This window comes from Rhinoraja longicauda, chromosome 2 (assembly GCF_053455715.1).
Source record: "Rhinoraja longicauda isolate Sanriku21f chromosome 2, sRhiLon1.1, whole genome shotgun sequence".
Lineage (NCBI taxonomy): Eukaryota > Metazoa > Chordata > Chondrichthyes > Rajiformes > Arhynchobatidae > Rhinoraja > Rhinoraja longicauda.
The window spans coordinates 43,876,712-43,897,276 of NC_135954.1; the positions used below are offsets into that span (position 1 = coordinate 43,876,712).

Genomic DNA, 20,565 nt, shown 5'->3' on the forward strand with positions numbered 1-20,565 from the left:
ATACTGATTTTTAAAAAATTTATTTCACTTTTACTAGTTTAATATGTTTTCTCAATGTCAGAAACACTCATCAGTTTTGAAATATTCGTCAACTTTGACAGACAACAAAATACGGGGCATAGCTTTGTCACCGTGCAAACATTGTGAAAGGAGTTTCAAGAAAGGGGCTCATTCTATTCCATTCAACCAAAGAAGACACATGTTTTGGGATGTACACATATTGTTTGGTTCTTGGGTGGTGTCAATTAGTAGAATCAACTACTCTGACCAGGAAAAATAAATCCAGGGCAAAGGGCAACATGAACAGTGAATACGCTCCAAAACCCCACACATCAAAATCCAAGCAATTTTTTTTTTTACAATGAAGTGTTTTTAGTTAAAACTGAAAAATCCCTAAGCCAATATGCCAGAGTCCTAAACACTGGATGTCTGTAAATTACCTTCAATCCTTGTTCTTTTATTTTCTGAATTAGTATCTGTAAAGACTTTGTAAAGTCAGTGAAGTCTTGATCCATTGTGTCAATGATCTCACAATCCTAGAAAAATAAAGGATTATAGGTGGCAAAGAAATAGATACATTCAATGACATATTTTGCAGCCAGGGTGAAATACAATAATGGGTTCCAATGTGAATAGGTGGTATTGAAAAATCATGTGGTAATTTATCAGTCAGGCGTGTCAAGAACACAGCACAAATGGAGTCAAAGAGCTATGCAGTATGGAAACAGGCCTTTTGGCTGACTTTGTCAATGCCGACCAAGTTGGCATTCTGGGCTAGTCCCATTTCCCCACATTTGGCCCATATCTCCAGAAGGGTCTCGACCTGAAACGTCACCCATTCCTTCTCTCCAGAGATGCTGAGTGTCCCACTGTTACTCCAGCTTTTTGTGTCTATCTCCATCCCTTCTTATCAATATATCTGTCCAAATGTCTTTTGATAGTTGGAACTGTACAACTTGGAGTCATGGAGTCATTCAGCATGGAAAAAGCCCCTTCAGCATAGCCTGCCCATGAATACCACCAAGCTAGTCCCATGTGCCTGCTTTTGATCCAAATCCCTCCAAACCTTTCTTATTTCAAGTACCTGTCCAAGCATCTTCTCCACTACTTCCTCTGGCAGATCATTCCATACAACAAACAACTTGTGTGTGAAAATGTTGCCCCTCAGGTTCTAAATAAATCTTTCCTCTAACTTTAAAGCTAGGTCTTACAGTTCTTGTTTCCTCTACCCTGGGAAACAGACTCTATGACGATACAAAAACTACAGATGCTGGAATCTTGAGCAAAACACAAAGTGCTAGAGGAACTCAGCAGGGCAGGCAGATCAGGGGAGGAAATGGACAGGTGGCATTTCAGCTCACGATCTACTTCAGACTGATAGAGTGAGGAGAAGAGAGCTGGAAAAGAGAGGTGGAGGCGGGGCAAAGCCTGGCAAGTGGTAGTTGTATACAGGTGAGGGAAGGGTGATTGGCAAATGGCTGGATGCTAACGTAGATGCAAATATGCCTCCCGATTTTTTCCCCTAGCTTCCCACAAGGACAGATAATGTACTTTGTCAGGCTCTGGGGATGTATCCATCTTAATGCACTTTAAAACCACCAATACCTTATCTTTAGTCATTTGTATCTGATCAAAGACATCACAGCTCCCCTGCCTCGATTTCCTTAGCTTCCATGATCTTCCTCTCAGTAAAAACGGATGAGAAGTTTTAATTTAATACCTCCCTGATCGCTTGTGGTTCGACAGAAAGATGGCCACACTAATCTTTAAAGGGACCTATTCTATCCCTAGCCACCCTTTAACTCTTAGTTTCCTGTAGAATCCCCTGGTATTTTTGTTTACCTTGTCTGCCTGTTTCATTTCACGTCCTCTTTTTGCCCTCCTGATTGCTATCTTAAGTATACTGCAACCCTTCTTATAATCATGGAGAGATATGCTTGATCCCAACATCTTAAAGCTGACATGTGCCTTCTTCTTTTTCCTGACTAGAGCCTATCATGAATTAGGGTTTCCTAAACTTGCCAGCCTTGACCTACATCCTAACAAGACTATGTTTTCCCTGTATTCTTGCATTCTCACTTTTGAACAGTAGTCCAGTCCATCACATGGACTAGACGCCCCACCACTGAATCTATCTAATGTCACACCACCTCAGAAAACCAGCCAACATAATCAGTACAACGTGTTCCTTCTTCTCCCCGTTCCCATCCAGTAGAAGATACAGAATCTTGAAACCATGCACCACCAGACTCAGAAACAGCTTCATCCTCTCTATTATCAGGCTTCTGAATGGTCTTTCCATAAGCCTGGGTACAGTCCGATTTGCCTCTATCTCATTGCACTCATTGGACTTTGTCTCTGGAACTGTTGCACTGTAATGGTGAGAACTATATTTGTGCTATGTATCTTTCCCTTTGCTCTACCTATTAGACTTGAGTTTGACTTGATTGTATTTTAGTATAGTATTTTCTGATTTGATTGGATAGCATGCAAAACAAAGCTCTTGACTACCTTGGTACATGTGACATTAATAAATCTAAACCTAAACTTTAACTTGCCTGCAATTCTCCTTGCAACTCTAATTGTAAAACAAGGATTTTGGATCCCAATCCTAACTCCTGGTCAGTTGTGGGTGGGCATGCAATGATGATGGAAGCTCACTTGTTGCTTTTATAAATGAGGTCTAAGCTTCTTCGGTTCCTGCACCTTAATTATGTAATTCCAGCCAATTTGTCACCTATTTTAGATGGGATGTTACCAAAAATTATGCAACAAGGAATTTGCCCTTCAAGAGCAGGTAAACTGTGGGATTGATTGCCAATACTTCCTGTACAGATCAATAATAAGGAAGAGGGAATGTTGGATCATAATCTCCCTTTCAACTTGTGGAATGTATTACTTCAGAATGTTAAAAAAAACTTTTTTTTTTACCTTCTTTTGTTTAACCACCAGATTGAGACAAAAGAAATTCACTTCATATTTTCATGCAGGTCATCATATTAAAGTTGCAGTCAGACCCCATTACATCTTGAAATACGATGTCACCATACAGATGACACCTGCCAAGTTTTAGGCGGACAACCTCACTGAATAAAATACAAAAAACTGAAAACTTTGGAAAGATTAAACTTGTCAAACTGAACGATTTCTTGATTTCATCAATCAGAAACATTAACTCTGTTTCACTCTCTGTAGATGGTGTCTAACCTGCCAAATATTTCCAGTATTTACTGCTTTTACTCCAGGTTTGCGATGTCAGCAGTGTTTTTGCTTTCTGGCCTGATTAGATGAAAATGTAATTGAACAATAAGTGGTTTTCTTGGTGGATATGTATGAGCTACAATCTAAATACATTCCCTTGGGAAAGAAATGTAGGGAAATTATAGCCAGAGTTGAATGAATGATCAAAAAAGATAGGGTAAAATAGCATATTTTTAAAAGTACACAACAGATGGTAGATTGTTAATAAAAGTGAGAACCAACCTAGTCATAGGCAGTTAAGAAGGGAGCATTGAAATAAATTAGAGAGCATGAGCATAGACTGCAAATAAATATAGAGGGGAACAGAATTGTGAGAATAGAGATGGGATCAATCTGAGGGCAAAGAGGAAGTTTTCTCTTGGAGGCAGAATGCATGTCTAAGGTACTAAATAAGTCATTTACATTGTTTTTCACCAAGGAAGATATATAGGATATTCTGGACAGAATAAAACTGGATAAGAGAAAATAATAGAAAGGCCAGTGCACTTAAAGATGATAAATTCCCTGGTCAGATGAGATGCACTTGAGGATATTGTGCAGAGTAAGGGAGTGTAAGATAGAGACTTTAGATATAATCTTGCAAACATTTAACGATTCAGGAGAGGTGTCCAAGGATAGGAACATTGCAAATGTTACATGTTGGACAATGGGTGAAGGGATATATCTTCTAACAACAGACCAGTTTAATGTTAACTACAACAATTGTTCATCCCTGTCTGACGTAAAAATAAAATGGAGAAGGCGGCTCAATCGTGGCTAACGAGGGAAATTAGGGTTAGTGTTAAATCCAAGGAAAAGACATATAAATTGGCCAGAGGAAGCAGCAAACCGGACTGGGAGAAATTTAGAATTCAACAGAGGAGGACAAAGGGGTTAATTAAGAGGGGGGAAATAGAGCATGAAAGAAAGCTTGCGGAGAGTATAAAAACTGACTGCAAAAAGCTGTTTTTGATAAGTGAAGAGGAAAAGATTAGTGAAGACAAATGTAGGTCCCTTACAGTCAGAAATAAGGAAATAAGGAAGTGGTAGACCAGTAAAACAAGTACATTGGTTCTGTCTTCACTCAGGAAGGAACAAACAATCTCCCAGAAATACTAGGGGACTGAGGATCTAGTGGGAGGGAGGAACTGAAGGGAATCCACATTAATCAGGAAATGGTGTTAGGTAAATTGTTGAGACTGAAGGCAGATAATCCCCAGGGCCTGATGGTCTGCATCCCAGAGTACTCAAGGAGATGGCCCTAGAAATTGTGGATGCATTGGTGATTATTTTCCAATGTTCTATCAACTCTGGATCAGTTCCTGTGGACTGGATCTAAAAAAAGAGGGATTGAGAAACAGGGAATTATTGACCAGTTAGCCTTACATCGGTAGTGGGGACGATGCTTGAGTCGATTATTAAAGATGTAATACCAGCACATTGGGAAAGCAGTGACAGGATCGATCAAAGTCAGCATGGATTTATGAAGGAGAAATCATGCTTGACTAATCTTCTGGAATTTTTTGAGGATGTAACAATTATAATGGATAAGGGAGAGCCAGTGGATGTGGTGTATCTGGACTTTCAAAAAGCCTTTGACAAGGTCCCTTACAAGTGTGCAAAATTAGAGCACATGGTATTGGGGGTAGGGTATTGACGGATAGAGAACTGGTTGGGAGACAGGAAGCAAATAGTAGGAATTAACGGGTCCTTTTCAGAATGGCAGGCAGTGACTAGTGGTGTGCCGCAAGGCTCAGGGCTGGGATCCCAGTTATTTACAATATATATCAACGATTTAGACGAGGGAATTAAATGTAACATCTCCAAGTTTGCGGATGACACAAAGCTGGGTGGCAGTGTGAACTGTGAGGAGGATGCTATGAGGCTGCAGGGTGACTTGGATAGGTTGGGTGAGTGGACAGATGCATGGCAGATGCAGTCTAATGTGGATAAATGTGAGGTTATCCACTTTGGTGGCAAGAACAAGAAGGCAGATTATTATATGAATGGTGTCAGATTAGGAAAAGGGGAGGTGCAACGAGACCTGGGTGTCCTCGTACATCAGTCACTGAAAGTAAGCATGCAGGTACAGCAGGCAATGAAGAAAGCAAATGGCACGTTGGCCTTCATTGCGAGAGATTTTGAGTATAGGAGCAAGGAGGTCATACCGCAGTTATACAGGCCCCTGGTGAGACCACAGCTGGAGAATTGTGTGCAGTTTTGGTCTCCTAATTTGAGGAAGGACATTCTTGCTATTGAGGGAGTGCATTGTAAGTTCACCAGGTTAATTCCCGGGATGGTGGGACTGACATATGATGAAAGAATGGGTTGACTGGGGTTGTATTCACTGGAATTTAGAAGGATGAGAGGGGATCTTATAGAAACATGTAAAATTATTAAGGGATTGGACAGGCTTGGTGCAGAAAAAATGTTCCCGATGTTGGGGAGTCCAGAACCAGGGGTCACTGTTTAAGAATAAGGGGTAGGCGATTTAGAACTGAAGGGACAACACAGTGGTACAGCTGGCAGAGCTGCTGCCACACTGCCAGAGACCTGGGTTCATTCCTGTCCTCAGGTGCTGCCAGTGTGGAGTTTGCACATTCTCCCTGTAACTGAGTGGCTTTCCTCCAGTTTCCTCCCACAATCCATAGACATACAACTTTGTACGTTAATTGGCCTCTGTAAATTGCCCCAAGTGTGTAGGTTGTGGATACGAAAGTGGGATAACACAGAACCAGTATGGAGGGTCTGTTTCCATGTTGTATCTTTCAATCAATCAAAGTCATTGTATCCTGCACAAGGCCAACTAAGCTAGACACAGTCCCTAAAAGCCCTCTCTTCAAATATTAAACATCTTCCAATCATCGTTTTGGGTTGTCCCAAAATAATTCTCAACAGTGTTGAAGCATTAGAACTATGTCAAGTAAAAAAAGCACAATCCTTCTGAGGCAGAGGAATGGTCAACATTTTAGGTTTCTAGACTTTGCTCATTAAGTTGGTGGAATAGTGTACAACATTTTAGGGGGGCTCACGTTGTCGACCTCCCCGTGGTGAACCCTGTCAACTGAACTCAGTCAGGCGAATGACAACAAACAGAGACAGCAGAAGCAGCTTCATAACTTCTGTTGCCTCAAACGCAAGAAGAAGAACATTCTAAGATTAATAGATTCTAAATTTTGTTCATTAAGTTGGATGAATTCCAAATCTTCCATTATCAACATTCTAGGATTCCATCTGGAGCTGAAACCCTCAACCATCACTCAGCCACCTTGAGACTAGACTATCCCAAAGCTCACCTAAAATCAACTTCCTTTTTTTAAACTCAGTAAATTTGAGGTTATCCAAAACTGATTCCATGCATTGAATTCTATTCCCTCATTTAATCTTGTACTTGGTGACCTTGTTTGGCTTCAAGTGCAGCATTGTCTGTTTTAATGTTTTTCTGGTTTTCAATTCCTATCACAGCCATGTTTGTCCCTATTTTTATCATTTCTGCCAACCAACTAACACAGATATATGAGCCCCTTCATTCTGTCTTGAAGGTTGTATTTTCAATTGGCAATAAATGGCCATATTTATGCTTTCCATTTTGCAAGTTAATTTTTCTTTTTGAGGTGCACATCAAATTCACCCCCTTTGAAAAAAATTGAGATATCAACGCTAATATCTTTGCAGAGATAAAAGAGACTGTAGATTCTGTCACCTGCAGTAATAAACAAACTGCTGAAGGAACCTCAGAAGGTCAGGAAGCATCTGTGGAAGCAGAGAGGTGAAAACTTGCATTGAATATCTCTTTATGTGATAATATAGTGATAATTTGGCTCCTTGTTGCTACCATAAAACATGCCTTACAAAAATAAAGGTTTCACTGCAGTTGTTGTGAGTCAAAACCTAATGAGACCAGCCACAGAAAATCCAAATTAAAAGAGCAGATCACAGGTTTGGTTTCCCGGGGCAGGTAATTTATCTCTGAAACTCTGGAAGTTTTCCCAGATTTACAATATTTTCTAACAGTCTGGATAAATCCAGCTCCAGTAAAGTGCAAGAAGTCTGACCATCCAAGACAAATTATTCCAATTTATTACCACCCACAGGCCACTTAAACACACCTTCTCTGCACCATGGCTGTATTTTCCAGTCAACAAACTGCACTGCAGCAACCTCCTCACCAAGGCTTACACAAGGTTATGCCTCTCATAATTTGATATACCTCTATCAGGTCTCCCTGCAACCTCTGGCATTCCAGAGGAAACAACCTAAATCTGCCCAACCTCACCTTGTAGATAATATTCCCTAATCCAGCCCCATTCTGGCAAAGTCGCAGCAGAAGGGTCTCGACCCGAAACGTCACCCATTCCTTCTCTGCAAAGGTGCTGCCTGTCCCACTAAATTACTCCAGCATTTTGTGTCTATCACACTGGTAAACCTCCTCTGCAGCTTTTCCAAAGTCTCCACATCCTCCCTGTAATGGGATGACCAGAGCTGTTTCGGAATAGTAAGCTAGACTACTGTTTGATTCATCTTTACCTCATTGAGAACATTGGACTTTGTCTAAGGAACTGGTGCACTATAATGCGCTACTTTGTTGAAAAACTGTATTCGGCTCTCCGTACCTTCTCCTTTGCTCTATCTATTGTACTTGAGTTCGAACTGCTGTATCTATGATGCTTGGATAGCATACAAAAAGCTTTTCACTGTACCTTGGTACACGTAATGATATTAAATCTAAACCTAAGAAACAACATGAGATACTCTCCAGTCCTCCACGACTTGTTTGCCATGTTCCAATTTAGTAACTTCCTTTAAGGGCTAGCCTTCTCTCTTTACAAAACAATCTGAAAACCTATTGTTGTGATCCCCAAAATACTCTTCCATTTTCACTGAAATCTACTTACCCAGCTCATTTCCCAACACAAAGTCCAGCACTGTTCCCTTCTCGGGATGGAGTATGTACATGCGTTTTCAAGCAACCCTCTTGTATACCCCTCACAAATTCTGCCCTGTCTAAACCTTTGGTACTGAGTAAATCCCAGATAATATTGGGGAAGTTAAAGTCACAGACTGCTGCTATTGGAAAAGTACTAATATTTCATGTTCATAAGTGATAGTAGCAGAGTTAGGCCATTCGGCCCATCAAGTCTACTCCACCATGGCTGATCTATCTCTCCCTCCTAACCCCATTCTCCTGGCTTCTCCCCATAACCCCTGACATCCGTATTTGCTACATAAAATAAATGAAAACGCAAAGAACAATTACATGGGACAGGGAGAACTGTTTGCAAGTTTGTTTCTAATTGACATTGGAAAAGCATTTTTGCTGTTATTACTTGATTGTGCACTTTGGTGCATAGACTAAAGGTGGCAAAACAACTGTGGAAGTTATGTGTGAAACTAACTTTATACTCATTCCCCCAATCTTTGAACCTAGAAGAGATACCCTTCAACTTCATATAGAAAAATGTTCCCAAAGTTGGGCGAGTCCAGAACCAGGGGCCACAGTCTTAGAATAAAGGGGAGGTCATTTAAAACTGAGGTGAGAAGCAACTGTTTCACACAGAGAGTTGTGACTTTGTGGAATTCTCTGCCACAGAGAGCAGTGAGAGGCCAAATCACTGGATGGATTTAAGAGAGAGTTAGATAGAGCTCTTGGGGCTAGTGGAATCAAGGGATATGGGGAGAAGGCAGACACGGGTATTTGATTGTGGACGATGATCACAATGAATGGTTCGAAGGTTCGAAGGGCTGGTTCGAAGGGCCGAATGGCCTCCTCCTGCACCTATTTTCTATGTTTCTATGTTTCTAGTATATGGATTGGATTATCATATAGTAGCTGTGCAAAATTCTGTTCAGACCACATTTAGAATATTGTATACAGTTCTGGTCGCTACATTACAGGAGGATGTGGTAGCAAATAGAGGAGAAATTCACAAGAGAAATTCACCAAGATGTTGACTGGAATGGAGGGCTATTAGATCTACTGGATTTATTGTCACTGGGATATAATCTTAAAGATGTTTATCAAATGATGAGGGGCATAAATAAGATAGATATTTTTTCTCCCAGGGGAGTCTAAAGCAAAGAAAGGTTTAAGATGAGGGAGGAGAAATTTAAAGGAGATCTGAGGGGCACATTTTTCCTGATTTAAGTTCTGATGATACCCTTTACCTTGGCTTTGTAGAACTCTTTTACGTCCGGTTTAATGGAATCAAAATCTCCACTGATGAAGTTAGGCAGAAATCTAATCAAAAGAATAGAAAAGCAAGAGTTAACTTTCACAAAAAAACTCATTAAAAGGTAAATTCAAAGCAGCAGTACACTGTAATTCACCATTTGTTTTTCTATACCAGTCAACAAATCAAAAATTAAACCCATCATATAAATTATTATGAAATCTCCTTAAAACATTGAAGGTACAATTACACAATCAAAATATTGCATGATATTTACCAAAACATAAAACTTTCCCATGTTTGTTTTTCTTATTTGCCTCTGTACTCCACAATTTGAGATTTGTAATAGAAAAAATCACATCACATCACATCACAATCACATCACAATCAAAAAATCACCCTGGCTGGCGACCGGTTTTTGGGAGCTCCAGCCGTAGCAGCTTCGACCGCCCCGAAGTGCGAGGTATGATCGACCCGCTCGCAGGCCCTTCATCGCCCTGCGTGGCTCGGCCGCAGCACTTTCCATCGCCCGGTGGGGGCTCAGGACTTTCATCGGCCTGCTTGGCTCGGCCCTGGGACTTTCCATCGCCCGGTGGGGGCTCAGAACCTTCATCGGCCTGCTCGGCTCGGCCCTGGGACTTTCCATCGCCCGGTGGGGGCTTCAAAAAGTTGGGAGCCTCGATCACCTCGTGGCACCACGGGAGAAGAAATCAGGAGGAGATAAGACTTTGCCTTCCATCACAGTGAGGGTGTGCCTAGAGCAATCACTGTGATGGCTGTTTGTGTAAAAATTGTGTAAAAATTGTATCTGTGTGTCCTGTGCTTTTTGTTGTCTACTGCCAGACCCTGACGTGAGAGGACGCTGGCGTTGTTTATTCGCCGCTTCTCCGTTAGGATAGTTTGTCTGTTTGTTTTTATGTTTGATTGTTTATGTAAGCGCTTTGAGCTTCTGGAAAGGCGCTATATAAAATAAATGCTTATTATTATTATTATTACATGTGGTTAAAGTGCACATTGTCAGATAAAGGCCATTTTTATCAATTTTGGTTTCACCATGTAGAAATTACAGCAGTGTTTATACATAGACCCCCCATTTCAGGGCACCATAATGTTTGGGACACAGCAATGTCATGTAAATTAAAGTAGTCATGTTTAATATTTTGTTGCATATCCTTTGCATGCAATGACTGCTTGAAGTCTGCAATTCATGGACATCACCAGTTGCTGGGTGTCTTCTCTGGTGATGCTCTGCCAGGCCTGTATTGCAGCCATCTTTAGCTTATGCTTGTTTTGGGGGCTAGTCCCCTTCAGTTGTCTCTTCAGCATCTAAAAGGCATGCTCAATTGGGTTCAGATCGGGTGATTCACAATCACAGTCACAATAATACTTTATTAGTCAAGCATGTTTTGCAACATACTTCATTTGCCATGCAGTCATCATAACAATAAAAAGCAACAGGACACACAAAATACATTTTAACATGAACATCCACCACAGTGACTCCTCCACATTCCTCACTGTGATGGAAGGCGAAGAAAAGTTCAATCTCTCCCTTCTTTGCCCTCCAGCGGTCGGGGGCCTCTAACCTTCTGTTGACGGGACGATCTTGACTCCCACAGATGGCGGCAGGCCTTCCTCGTCGGGGTGATCCAGCTCCTGCAATGGGGGACCGGGGGGGGGGAATCTCAGCTCCCCCGCGCCGGGCGATCTACCCCGGGTCGGGACTAGTCGAACGTCGTGCGGCTTTTGCAGCTCCCGACCGGTCTCAACCCGAGACTGCGGGCTCCTTGATGTTAAAGTCCGCAGCCGCGGTTGGAGAGTCGATCCCAGGCAAGGGATCGCACGCTCAGATGGTAAGTGGTTGCTCTTTGAAGTACTTCTTGGCAAACTGTAAACCGGCCATCCTATTTTTGTGACTAACCAGTGGTTTGCATCTTGCAGTGTAGCCTCTGTATTTCTGCTCATGAAGTCTTCTGCGGACAGTGGTTATTGACAAATCCACAATTAACGCCTGAAGAGTGTTTCTGATCTGTTGGACAGGTGTTTGGGGATTTTCCTTTATTCTAGAGACAATTCTTCTGTGGAGGTCTTCCTTGGCCTGCCAGTCCCTTTGCGATTAGTCAGCTCACCAGTGCTCTCTTGCTTCTTAATGATGTTCCAAACAGTTGATTTTGGTAGGCCTAAGGTTTGGCTGATGTCTCTAACAGTTTTATTCTTGTTTCTCAGTCTCATAATGGCTTCTTTGACTTTCATTGGCACAACTTTGGTCCTCATGTTGATAACAGCAATAAAAGTTTCCAAAGTTGATGGAAAGACTGGAGGAAAGACTAAGTGCTGAGAGCTCTCTTATACCTGCATTAAGGAGGCAATTAAACACACCTGATCAATTACAAACGCCTGTGAAGCCATGTGTCCCAAACATTATGGTGCCCTGAAATGGGGGGACTAAAAAGGTTTTCTGACTGAAAAGGTTTTTCTTCATCTCCGTTCTAAATGGCCTACCCCTTATTCTTAAACTGTGGTCCCTGGTGCTGGACTCCCCCATCATTGGAACCATGTTTCCTGCCTCTCACGTGTCCAACCCCTTAATAATCTTATATGTTTCGATAAGATCCCCTCTCATCCTAAATTCCAGTGTATACAAGCCTAGCCGCTCCAGTCTTTCAACATATGACAGTCCCGCCATTCCGGGAATTAACCTAGTAAACCTACGCTGCACGCCCTCAATAGCGGACAGAGGACATCCATTTAAGGTGAGAGGGGAAAGATTTAATAGAACCAGTGGCACAACATTTTCACAGAGAGGGTAGTGGGTATATGGAATGAGCTTCCAGAGGAGCAACTTGAGGCAGGTACAGTAGCAATATTTTTTTTGAAATTGGACCGGTATATGGATAGGAAAGGTTTAGAGGGATATGAACCAAACGCAGGCAGGTGGGACTACCTTAGATGGGGCATCTTGGTTCGTATGGACAAATTGGGCCAAAGGGCCTATCCAAACTGTGTGACTCTATTACCCTATGAGTACAATTAAGCCATGCACCATTACAACAGGAGGTACAAAGGAAGAAATTACCAGAGTACAGAATGTAGTGTTACTGTGTTGCAATTGTTTCAGCTCCAGTGAAAGTACAATTAAAAGGAGTGCAAGGGCTGCCATGAGGGAGTTTGGGAGATCAGGCCGACATCTTCTGCCAGTAAAAGATCTGTTCATTAGTCTGAAAACAGCAGCGAAGTACATGTTTCCATCAGTCTGAAGAAGGTCTTGACCCAAAATGTCACCCATTCCTTTTCTCCCGAGATGCTGCCTGACCCGCTGAGTTACTCTAGCATGTGGTGTCTACCTTCGATTTAAACCAGCATCTGCAGTTTTTTTTTCCTATGAATCTGGCGATATGTGCTTTCAAGCTTTTGTATCTTCCGCTGGATGGCTGAGGGCAGAAGAGGGAATTACTGGTGTGTAAGTGGTCCTTGAGAATGCTGGCAATGGACTGCTCCCAAAAGCAAACCTTAATAGATTCCACCAATTCTTCTACAAAACTGTTGCCATTTTGGTTTGTCCGATCAACAGGTAGATTAAAATCTCCCATTGCAATTTTATTTCCCAGTTTGTGTTCTGATCTATTAGGAGGTCACATTTTACGGGTTTATAGACCTATTCCACCCAGATTATCCTTTCCCTACCATTCATATCAATCGAAACTGATTGCACATCATTATTTAATGCCTTTATATCACAATTCAGCACTGCTCTCGTATCGTCCTTGATTAACGACTCCAACCCACCTCTTTTCCCCTTTAGCCTGTTCTTTTGGAACAGTGTATAACTAGGAACACTGAGTGCCTAGCTCTAATCACCCTGTCACCACATTTCTGTAGTAGCTACTCCATCACACTCATATGTTGCTATCTGTGCTATCAACTCATCCATCTTGTGCAAATGCTATCGACATTCAAATAAAGAACATTAATCGTAAATTTTTTTACTGCTATCTGCAACTCTGGATTTGCTCCATGTTGCATATTATCATTTATATTTTCAGCCATGGTCCATCACACCACGATTGCCAGTTTTCCCCTCCCCTCCTGTGCCACTGCCTGATTTATTTTCTGCTGATTTATTAAACCTTTTGTTCTTGGAGTCTTTCGCCCTTCAATTTAAAGTACCATCTGCAACCCTTTTTATGCGATTCACCAGCAGACTTGTCCCAGAATGATTCAGGTGGAACCTGGCCCTATGGAGCAGCTCTCTCCTGTTCCACCACGGGAGGTGGTGAGCAAAATTAGAGCACATGGTATTGGGGGTAGGGTGTTGACACGGATAGAGAATTGGTTGGCAGACAAGAAGCAAAGAGTAGGAGTAAACTGGTCCTTTTCAGAATGGCAGGCAGTGGCAAGTGGAGTGCTGCAAGGCTCGGTGTTGGAGCCGCAACTGTTTACCATATATATTAATGATTTGGATGAAGGAATTAGAAGTAACACTAGCAAGTTTGTGGATGACACAAAGCTGGGTAATAGTGTGAACTGCGAAGAGGATGTTAGGAGGTTGCAGGATGACGTGGACAGGTTGAGTGAGTGGGCAGATGCGTGGCATATGCAGTATAATATAGATAAATGTGAGGTTATCCACTTTGGCGGCAAAAACAAGGAGGCAGATTATTATCTCAATGGTGTCAGGTTAGGTAAGGGAGAAGTCCAGCGAGACCTGGGTATCCTTGTACACCAGTCACTGAAAGTTGGCGTGCAGCGAGAGCAGGCAGTGAAGAAAGCATGTTGGCCTTCATAACGAGAGGATTTCAGTATAGGAGTAAAGAGGTTCTTCTGCAGTTGTATAGGGCCCTGGTAAGACCACATCTGGAGTATTGTTTACAGTTTTCATCTCCTAATTTGAGGAAGGACATCTTTGTAATTGAGGCAGTGCAGCGTAGGTTCACGAGATTGATCCCTGGGATGGCAGGACTGTCATATGAGGAAAGATTGAAAAGACTAGGCTTGTATTCACTGGAGTTTAGAAGGATGAGAGGGGATCTTATAGAGACATATAAAATTGTAAAAGGACTGGACAAGCTAGATGCTGGAAAAATGTTCCCAATGTTGGGCGAGTGCAGATCCAGGGTCCACAGACTTAGAATAAAGGGGAGGCCATTTAAAACTAAGGTGAGAAGGAACTTTTTCACCCAGAGAGTTGTGAATTTGTGGAATTCTCAGCCACAGAGGGCAGTGGAGGCCAAATCACTGGATGAATTTAAGAGAGAGTTAGATAGAGCTCCAGGGGCGAGCGGAATCAAGGGATATGGGGAGAAGTTGGGCACAGGTTACTGATTGTGGATGATCAGTCATGATCACAATGAATGGCGGTGCTGGCTCGAAGGGCCGAATGGCCTCCTCCTGCACCTATTTTCTATGTTTCTGTTTCTATGAGTAATTACCCCAAAGACAACTAATAGCCACACAACTATCTTAACCTAAGTAAAAGTGTTTGATCTTCACTCCCATTCTCCAAAAGCTTAAACTTACACTTGCCCCTCCCTCCAGCAATGATGGCCTTGTCCTTTCCACACAAGAAAAATCTCTAGTCTGTTTAATAAATCAGGCATATTTCAGTTTTGAGCAATAATTTATCATCAGAACTAATGAAAAGCAAATCATCTTCAGTGTACATTGAGAATGAACATTGCTGTTCCATCTTCACATCCCAAAGGAACTCAACAACAGTCACAATGACACAAAGACAGACTTAATAAGGAGACATTTCTTCATTCACTCCCCACACCACTCTCAGGTAGAGCCGTCAAAGAGAGATGGAATTAGATTCAACATTTCATCTTCATAGTTTACAGATGAACAATTAACTGATAAAAGATTTCCTTTCACTTGAAAGGATTTCTGCCACCACTTCTTTTCTCTGAAATTGAAAATTCTAATACCCAGAACAACCCCTCTAAATAAAACAATTCTCAGAAGCAACCTACTGCACAATACGATGACTGAAAGTAGGTGTTGAAATGTCAAATTATATGGTAGCTCTCCTTACATTTCCACCATAAGGCTCTGTGTAGTTCAATACCGTGAGCTTTGACTCATAATTTTCACTGATCAGATGAACAATTCTCAACCACAACCCGCACATAAGTGATTTTGCAATATTCCTCAACATGAAGCCATCAATTTACGAAAGCTTGTGCATGGCAGTCCCTTCACGTTATGAATTGTAAATAACATCTCTTTGTTTTCCGAAAGTCTTTGGAAAATTCCCAAAGCTTTTTTATGATCAAGTTTCATTTACAATATTAACAACTGCTCCTTTTCTATTATGATGCACACAATTAGACAAGATTTAACAACACATCCGTGATTGGCAACAGCTGTGCTTTTTTTAAATTGATCAAAAAAAATCAAGAATTTATTTACTTTACTGATTAAAGAACTAAAACAAATGTAGAGAAAACAGTTTTAATCTGGGTTTAAATCAATAGTTTAAAAATTCAAACATGGCAATTAACCTTTTCAGTTAATGAGTTAATTGGTGTTTGTTCACTGAAGTCCAATGTTTATAAAATTCTTTTTACTCCAAAATCCACATATAAAGGAAAAAAATACCATAATTAGAAAGAGAAAATGGGTACCTGATGATAGAAAAAGGGGGTGCCTATCAGATTAGAAATATTGAGAACGGTTCAACATAGCATGTTCATAGAGTTCATAACCGTGGCCACACTGCATGTCTATTTTAAAATATATCAATTTAAGAGTTTCCCTTAAAGATCTGGGAGAAAATTCCTTCCAGCAACCATAGAAATGTGTTATTTATTGCACCTAAGCTTTATTTAAATAGATCAGGCCAGTGGTTGTAGCCTGTGGGCTTTGCATTTAATGTTTTTTCCATCGTCTGCATGGGTGGAAGACAAGGTGAGAAACCTACATGAGGTTCAGTCGACTGGATTATTGTTAAATAGGGTAACTTATTGCCCAGGGCGACCGAGCTCACTAGCTCAAGAACAGCAAGAGTGAAAGTGGTTGGTTCTAATAGAGAAAATTCCACTTACAGTAGATCATATTGAACAGTGCACCACAGGCACAGGTCCTTCGGCCTATGACATCTGGGCCGAACATGAAGCAAAATTAAACTTCTTCCTAGAGCCTGCAAATGTTACACATTACTTCATTCCCTGCATATTTTTGTGCCTAACTAAAGGTCTCTTTATACCACTATTTTATCTGCTTCCACCACCACCCTTGGCAGCATATTCCAGGCACCCAGCACTTTGTGTAAAAGATCTTGCCCACCACATCTCCTTCAAACATTCCTCATCTCACCTTAAAGCTATGTCCTCTCACAACTTCACAAGTGATAAGACTGGTTAGGCCATTCGGCCCATTGAGTCTACTCTGCCATTCAATCATGGCTAGATCCTCCTCATCCCATTTTCCTGCCTTCCTCCCATAACCCTTGACACCCATTCCAATCAAGAATTTTTCTATCTCTGCCATAAAAATATCCACTGGTTTGGCCCCCACAACCCACTGTGGCAATGAGTTCCACAGATTAACTACCCTCTGACTAAAGAAGTTCCTCCTCACCTCCTTTCTTAAAGAGCGCTCTTTAATTCTGAGGCTCTGACCTCTGGTCCTAGATTCTCCCATCATTGGAAACATCCTTTCAACATCCACTCCACCTATGCCTTTCATTATTCTGTAAGTTTCAATGAGGTCCCCCCTCAACCTTCTAAACTGCAGCGAGTAGAGGCCCAGTCTGTCAAGCTCTCATTCTTGACATTTCCACCCTGAGTAAATGATTCAGTCTGTCTACCCGAACTAAGCCAATTTTATAAACTTCTATCAGGTCTCTTTTCAACCTCTGATACTCCAGAGAAAACAATCCACATTTGTCCAATCTCTCTTTATCGCTAACACTCTCTAATCCAGACATCATCCTGATAAACCTTTTCTACATCCTCTCCAAAGCCTCCACAACCTTTCTGTAATGCGACAACCAGAAATTCATACAATACTCCCAATGTGATAAGACAAAGTTTTATAAAGCTGCAAAATGACTTCCTGACTCTTCTCGTCAATGCTCTGACCAATAAAAGCAAGCATACTGGTTCTGGTTCTGGTTGATTACTGCACAAACACCTCATACAGGATGCCTTCTTTATCATTCCATCTACTTACGTTGCTACTTTCACGAAGCTATGGACTTGGATCCCAAAATCTTATGCATAAGAAAATGGTGATGGAAGAAAAACTGAGCCTTTACAGGTTTGCTCCATATCAACAGACTGCTTTTTATTGTTCTGCAAGGGGCAAGTATTATTGACAGCAGTCAATACACATGAATCCTGTAATTAAATCTCAAACATTAAGGTTCTATTGCACGAACAGAATACAGTGATTTATAAATTTTATAGTAGTTTTCACGTCTCAAAGTATGTTTCCACTGGTGCAATTCTTTAAAGTGTAGTCACTGTTTCAGAGATCTGAACCCAAACTACCAAAAGCAGATAATCAGTATTTGTGAAGTTTATTAAAATATATAAATATTGGCCAGAAAACCAGCGATGACTGCTTTGCTCTTCTTGTGCATAGTCAATTAAACAATTAAAATACCCCCCTGAAAGGTTACACTTCGGACAGGGTAGCAGCACCTCCCAACAGTACCAGAGTTTCAGCATAGATAGTTCTGCTCTGGCCTTTGGAGTGGGACTTGAACTCATTATCTCTGACTCTGACTCTATCTCTGACTCATGGTACCGTTGTCTGGGCCATGGCTGACTCATGAAAGTATTTCACTTGGGCAGAGTGGTATGAATATTGATCTCTTTAACTGAAGGGTCTGAAGAAAGGTCCTGAATGTGCAGCCCTCCACTCACTCTGCAACAACCCTGACTAAGTCATCAAACCCGCTGACAAGGGAGGTGCTGTGGTAGTCTGGCGTGCTGACCAAGGCCAGACGACAACTCTCAGACACCTCCTCCTACTTATCCTTGGACCATGACCCCACCGATGAACACCAGACCTTAATCATCAACACCATCACGAACCTCACCATTTCCGGCGCTCTACCCTCTAATGCCTCCAAACCTATCGTTCCCCAGCCCCACACGGCCCGATTTTACCTTCTACCTAAAATCCATAAACAGAACTGTCCCGGCAGACCCATTGTTTCTGCCTGTTCATGTCCCACCAAACATTTCCACCTACCTAGACTCCATCCTACCCCCCTGGTCAAATCCCTCCCCACCTACGTCCAAGGCACCTCACATGCTCTCCATCTCCTCGATAACTTCCGGTTTCCTGGCCCCTACTCCCTCATCTTTACTATGGATGTCCAGTCACTCCACACTTCCATCCCCCACAAGGATGGTCTTGAAGCCCTCCGTTTCTTCCTGAACCGTAGAACCAGCCAATCCCCATCTACTAACACTCTCCTCCGCCTATCAGAGCTCGTTCTTACCCTTACAGAATCCCTCTCGTTCTCACCTTCCACCCCATCAGCCAGCGTATCCAACAAATCATCCTCCAACATTTCCCATCCCCTCCCCTTTCTTCACATCTTCCCATCCCCTCCCCTTTCAGCGTTCCGCAGAGACCATTCCCTCCATAACTTCCTGGTCCACTCGTCCCTTCCTACCCAAACCACCCCATCCCCGGGCACTTTCCCCTGCAACCGCAGGAGATGCAACACCTGTCCCTTTACCTCCCCCCTCAACTCCATCCACGGACCCAAACAGTCTTTCCAGGTGAGACAGAGGTTCACCTGCACCTCCTCCAACCTCATCTATTGTATCCGCTGCTCTAGATGTCAACTTCTTTACATTGGCGAAACCAAACGCAGGCTCGGCGATTGTTTCGCTCAACGCCTTCGCTCAGTCCAACCTGATCTCCCAGTGGCTGAGCACTTCAACTTCCCCTCCCACTCCCAGTCTGACCTTTCTGTCATGGGCCTCCTCCAGTGCCATAGTGAGGCCCTCCGGAAATTGGAGGAACAGCACCTCATATTTCGCTGGGGCACCTTGCAGCCCAGCGGCATGAACATCGACTTCTCCAACTTTAGATAGTTCCTCTGTCCCTCTCTTCCCCTCCCCCTTCCCTCCTCTATCTTCCTGTCTCCACCTATATCCTTCCTTTGTCCCGCCCCCCCGACATCAGTCTGAAGAAGGGTCTCGACCCGAAACGTCACCCATTCCTTCTCTCCTGAGATGCTGCCTGACCTGCTGACTTACTCCAGCATTTTGTGAATAAATACCTTCCCACTCCCTCTATCCCTCCCCCACCCAAGTCGCACTAGTTTCTTGTTTACACCCAACAAACAGCTGACAATGATCTGTTTCCTTTATCATTGTTACTTTTTTGCATATCTTTCATTCATTGCTCTTTATCTCTCTCCATCATCATCAATATCTCTTGTTTCCCTTATCCCTAACCAGTTTGAAGAAGGGTCTCGACCCGAAACGTCACCCATTCCTTCTCTCCAGAGATGCTGCCTGTCCCGCTGAGTTACTCCAGCATTTGGTGTCTATCTTCGATCTTTTTTTTCTGCCAGGATGTTATAATGGAATCCCACAATTTGGATGTCACATTATATTCTTCAGGTTAAATAGTAACCATGGTATTGCTGGTAAACATTATCTTAATCACACCATCAAAATCACATTAAAATAATCATTATAAAATAAACACTCAGGATATCCTATTAACTAAATGTTTATAAAATATATATTAATTGCTTCAAATGATTTGAACAAACTCCCATTTCAAGTTCAAACTTGCACTAACAGGCACCATTCAAACTTCAAAAATAATGCATGATCAAAAATGTATAGAAATCTGAAATGAAAACAGAAAATGATGGAGAAACTCGGCAGGTCATGCAGCATCAATGGAGAGAGGAACAGACTTAATATTTCAGATTGTGGTTCTTTCAGACAGAAAAAAGTAAGGAACGAAGTGTATTTCAACCCGCAAAGAAGGTAGAGAGAATAAAGGGAATGCTGATGATAGGCTGGAGACAGGGAACAGAAAGCCTTCGACAAGGTCCCACATAGGAGATTAGTGGGCAAAATTAGGGCACATGGTATTAGGGGTAGGGTACTGACATGGATAGAAAATTGGTTGACAGACAGAAAGCAAAGAGTGGGGATAAATGGGTCCC

The 20,565-nt window shown here is 42.2% G+C and overlaps 1 protein-coding gene across 3 annotated transcripts in view; it reads right to left on the reverse strand.

Annotated features, from left to right (window-relative positions):
* The window catches only part of tpk1 (thiamin pyrophosphokinase 1), a 299,450-nt gene that overhangs the window by 176,142 nt on the left and 102,743 nt on the right, over positions 1-20,565 (reverse strand). For all 3 annotated transcript variants that reach the window (XM_078418374.1, XM_078418380.1, XM_078418367.1), the window contains exons 6-7: positions 9,406-9,478; positions 441-536 (exon numbers count right to left, since the gene is read on the reverse strand). In XM_078418374.1, the coding sequence (XP_078274500.1) occupies positions 441-536; positions 9,406-9,478 (169 nt within the window). The remainder of the gene's footprint in view (positions 1-440; positions 537-9,405; positions 9,479-20,565) is intronic.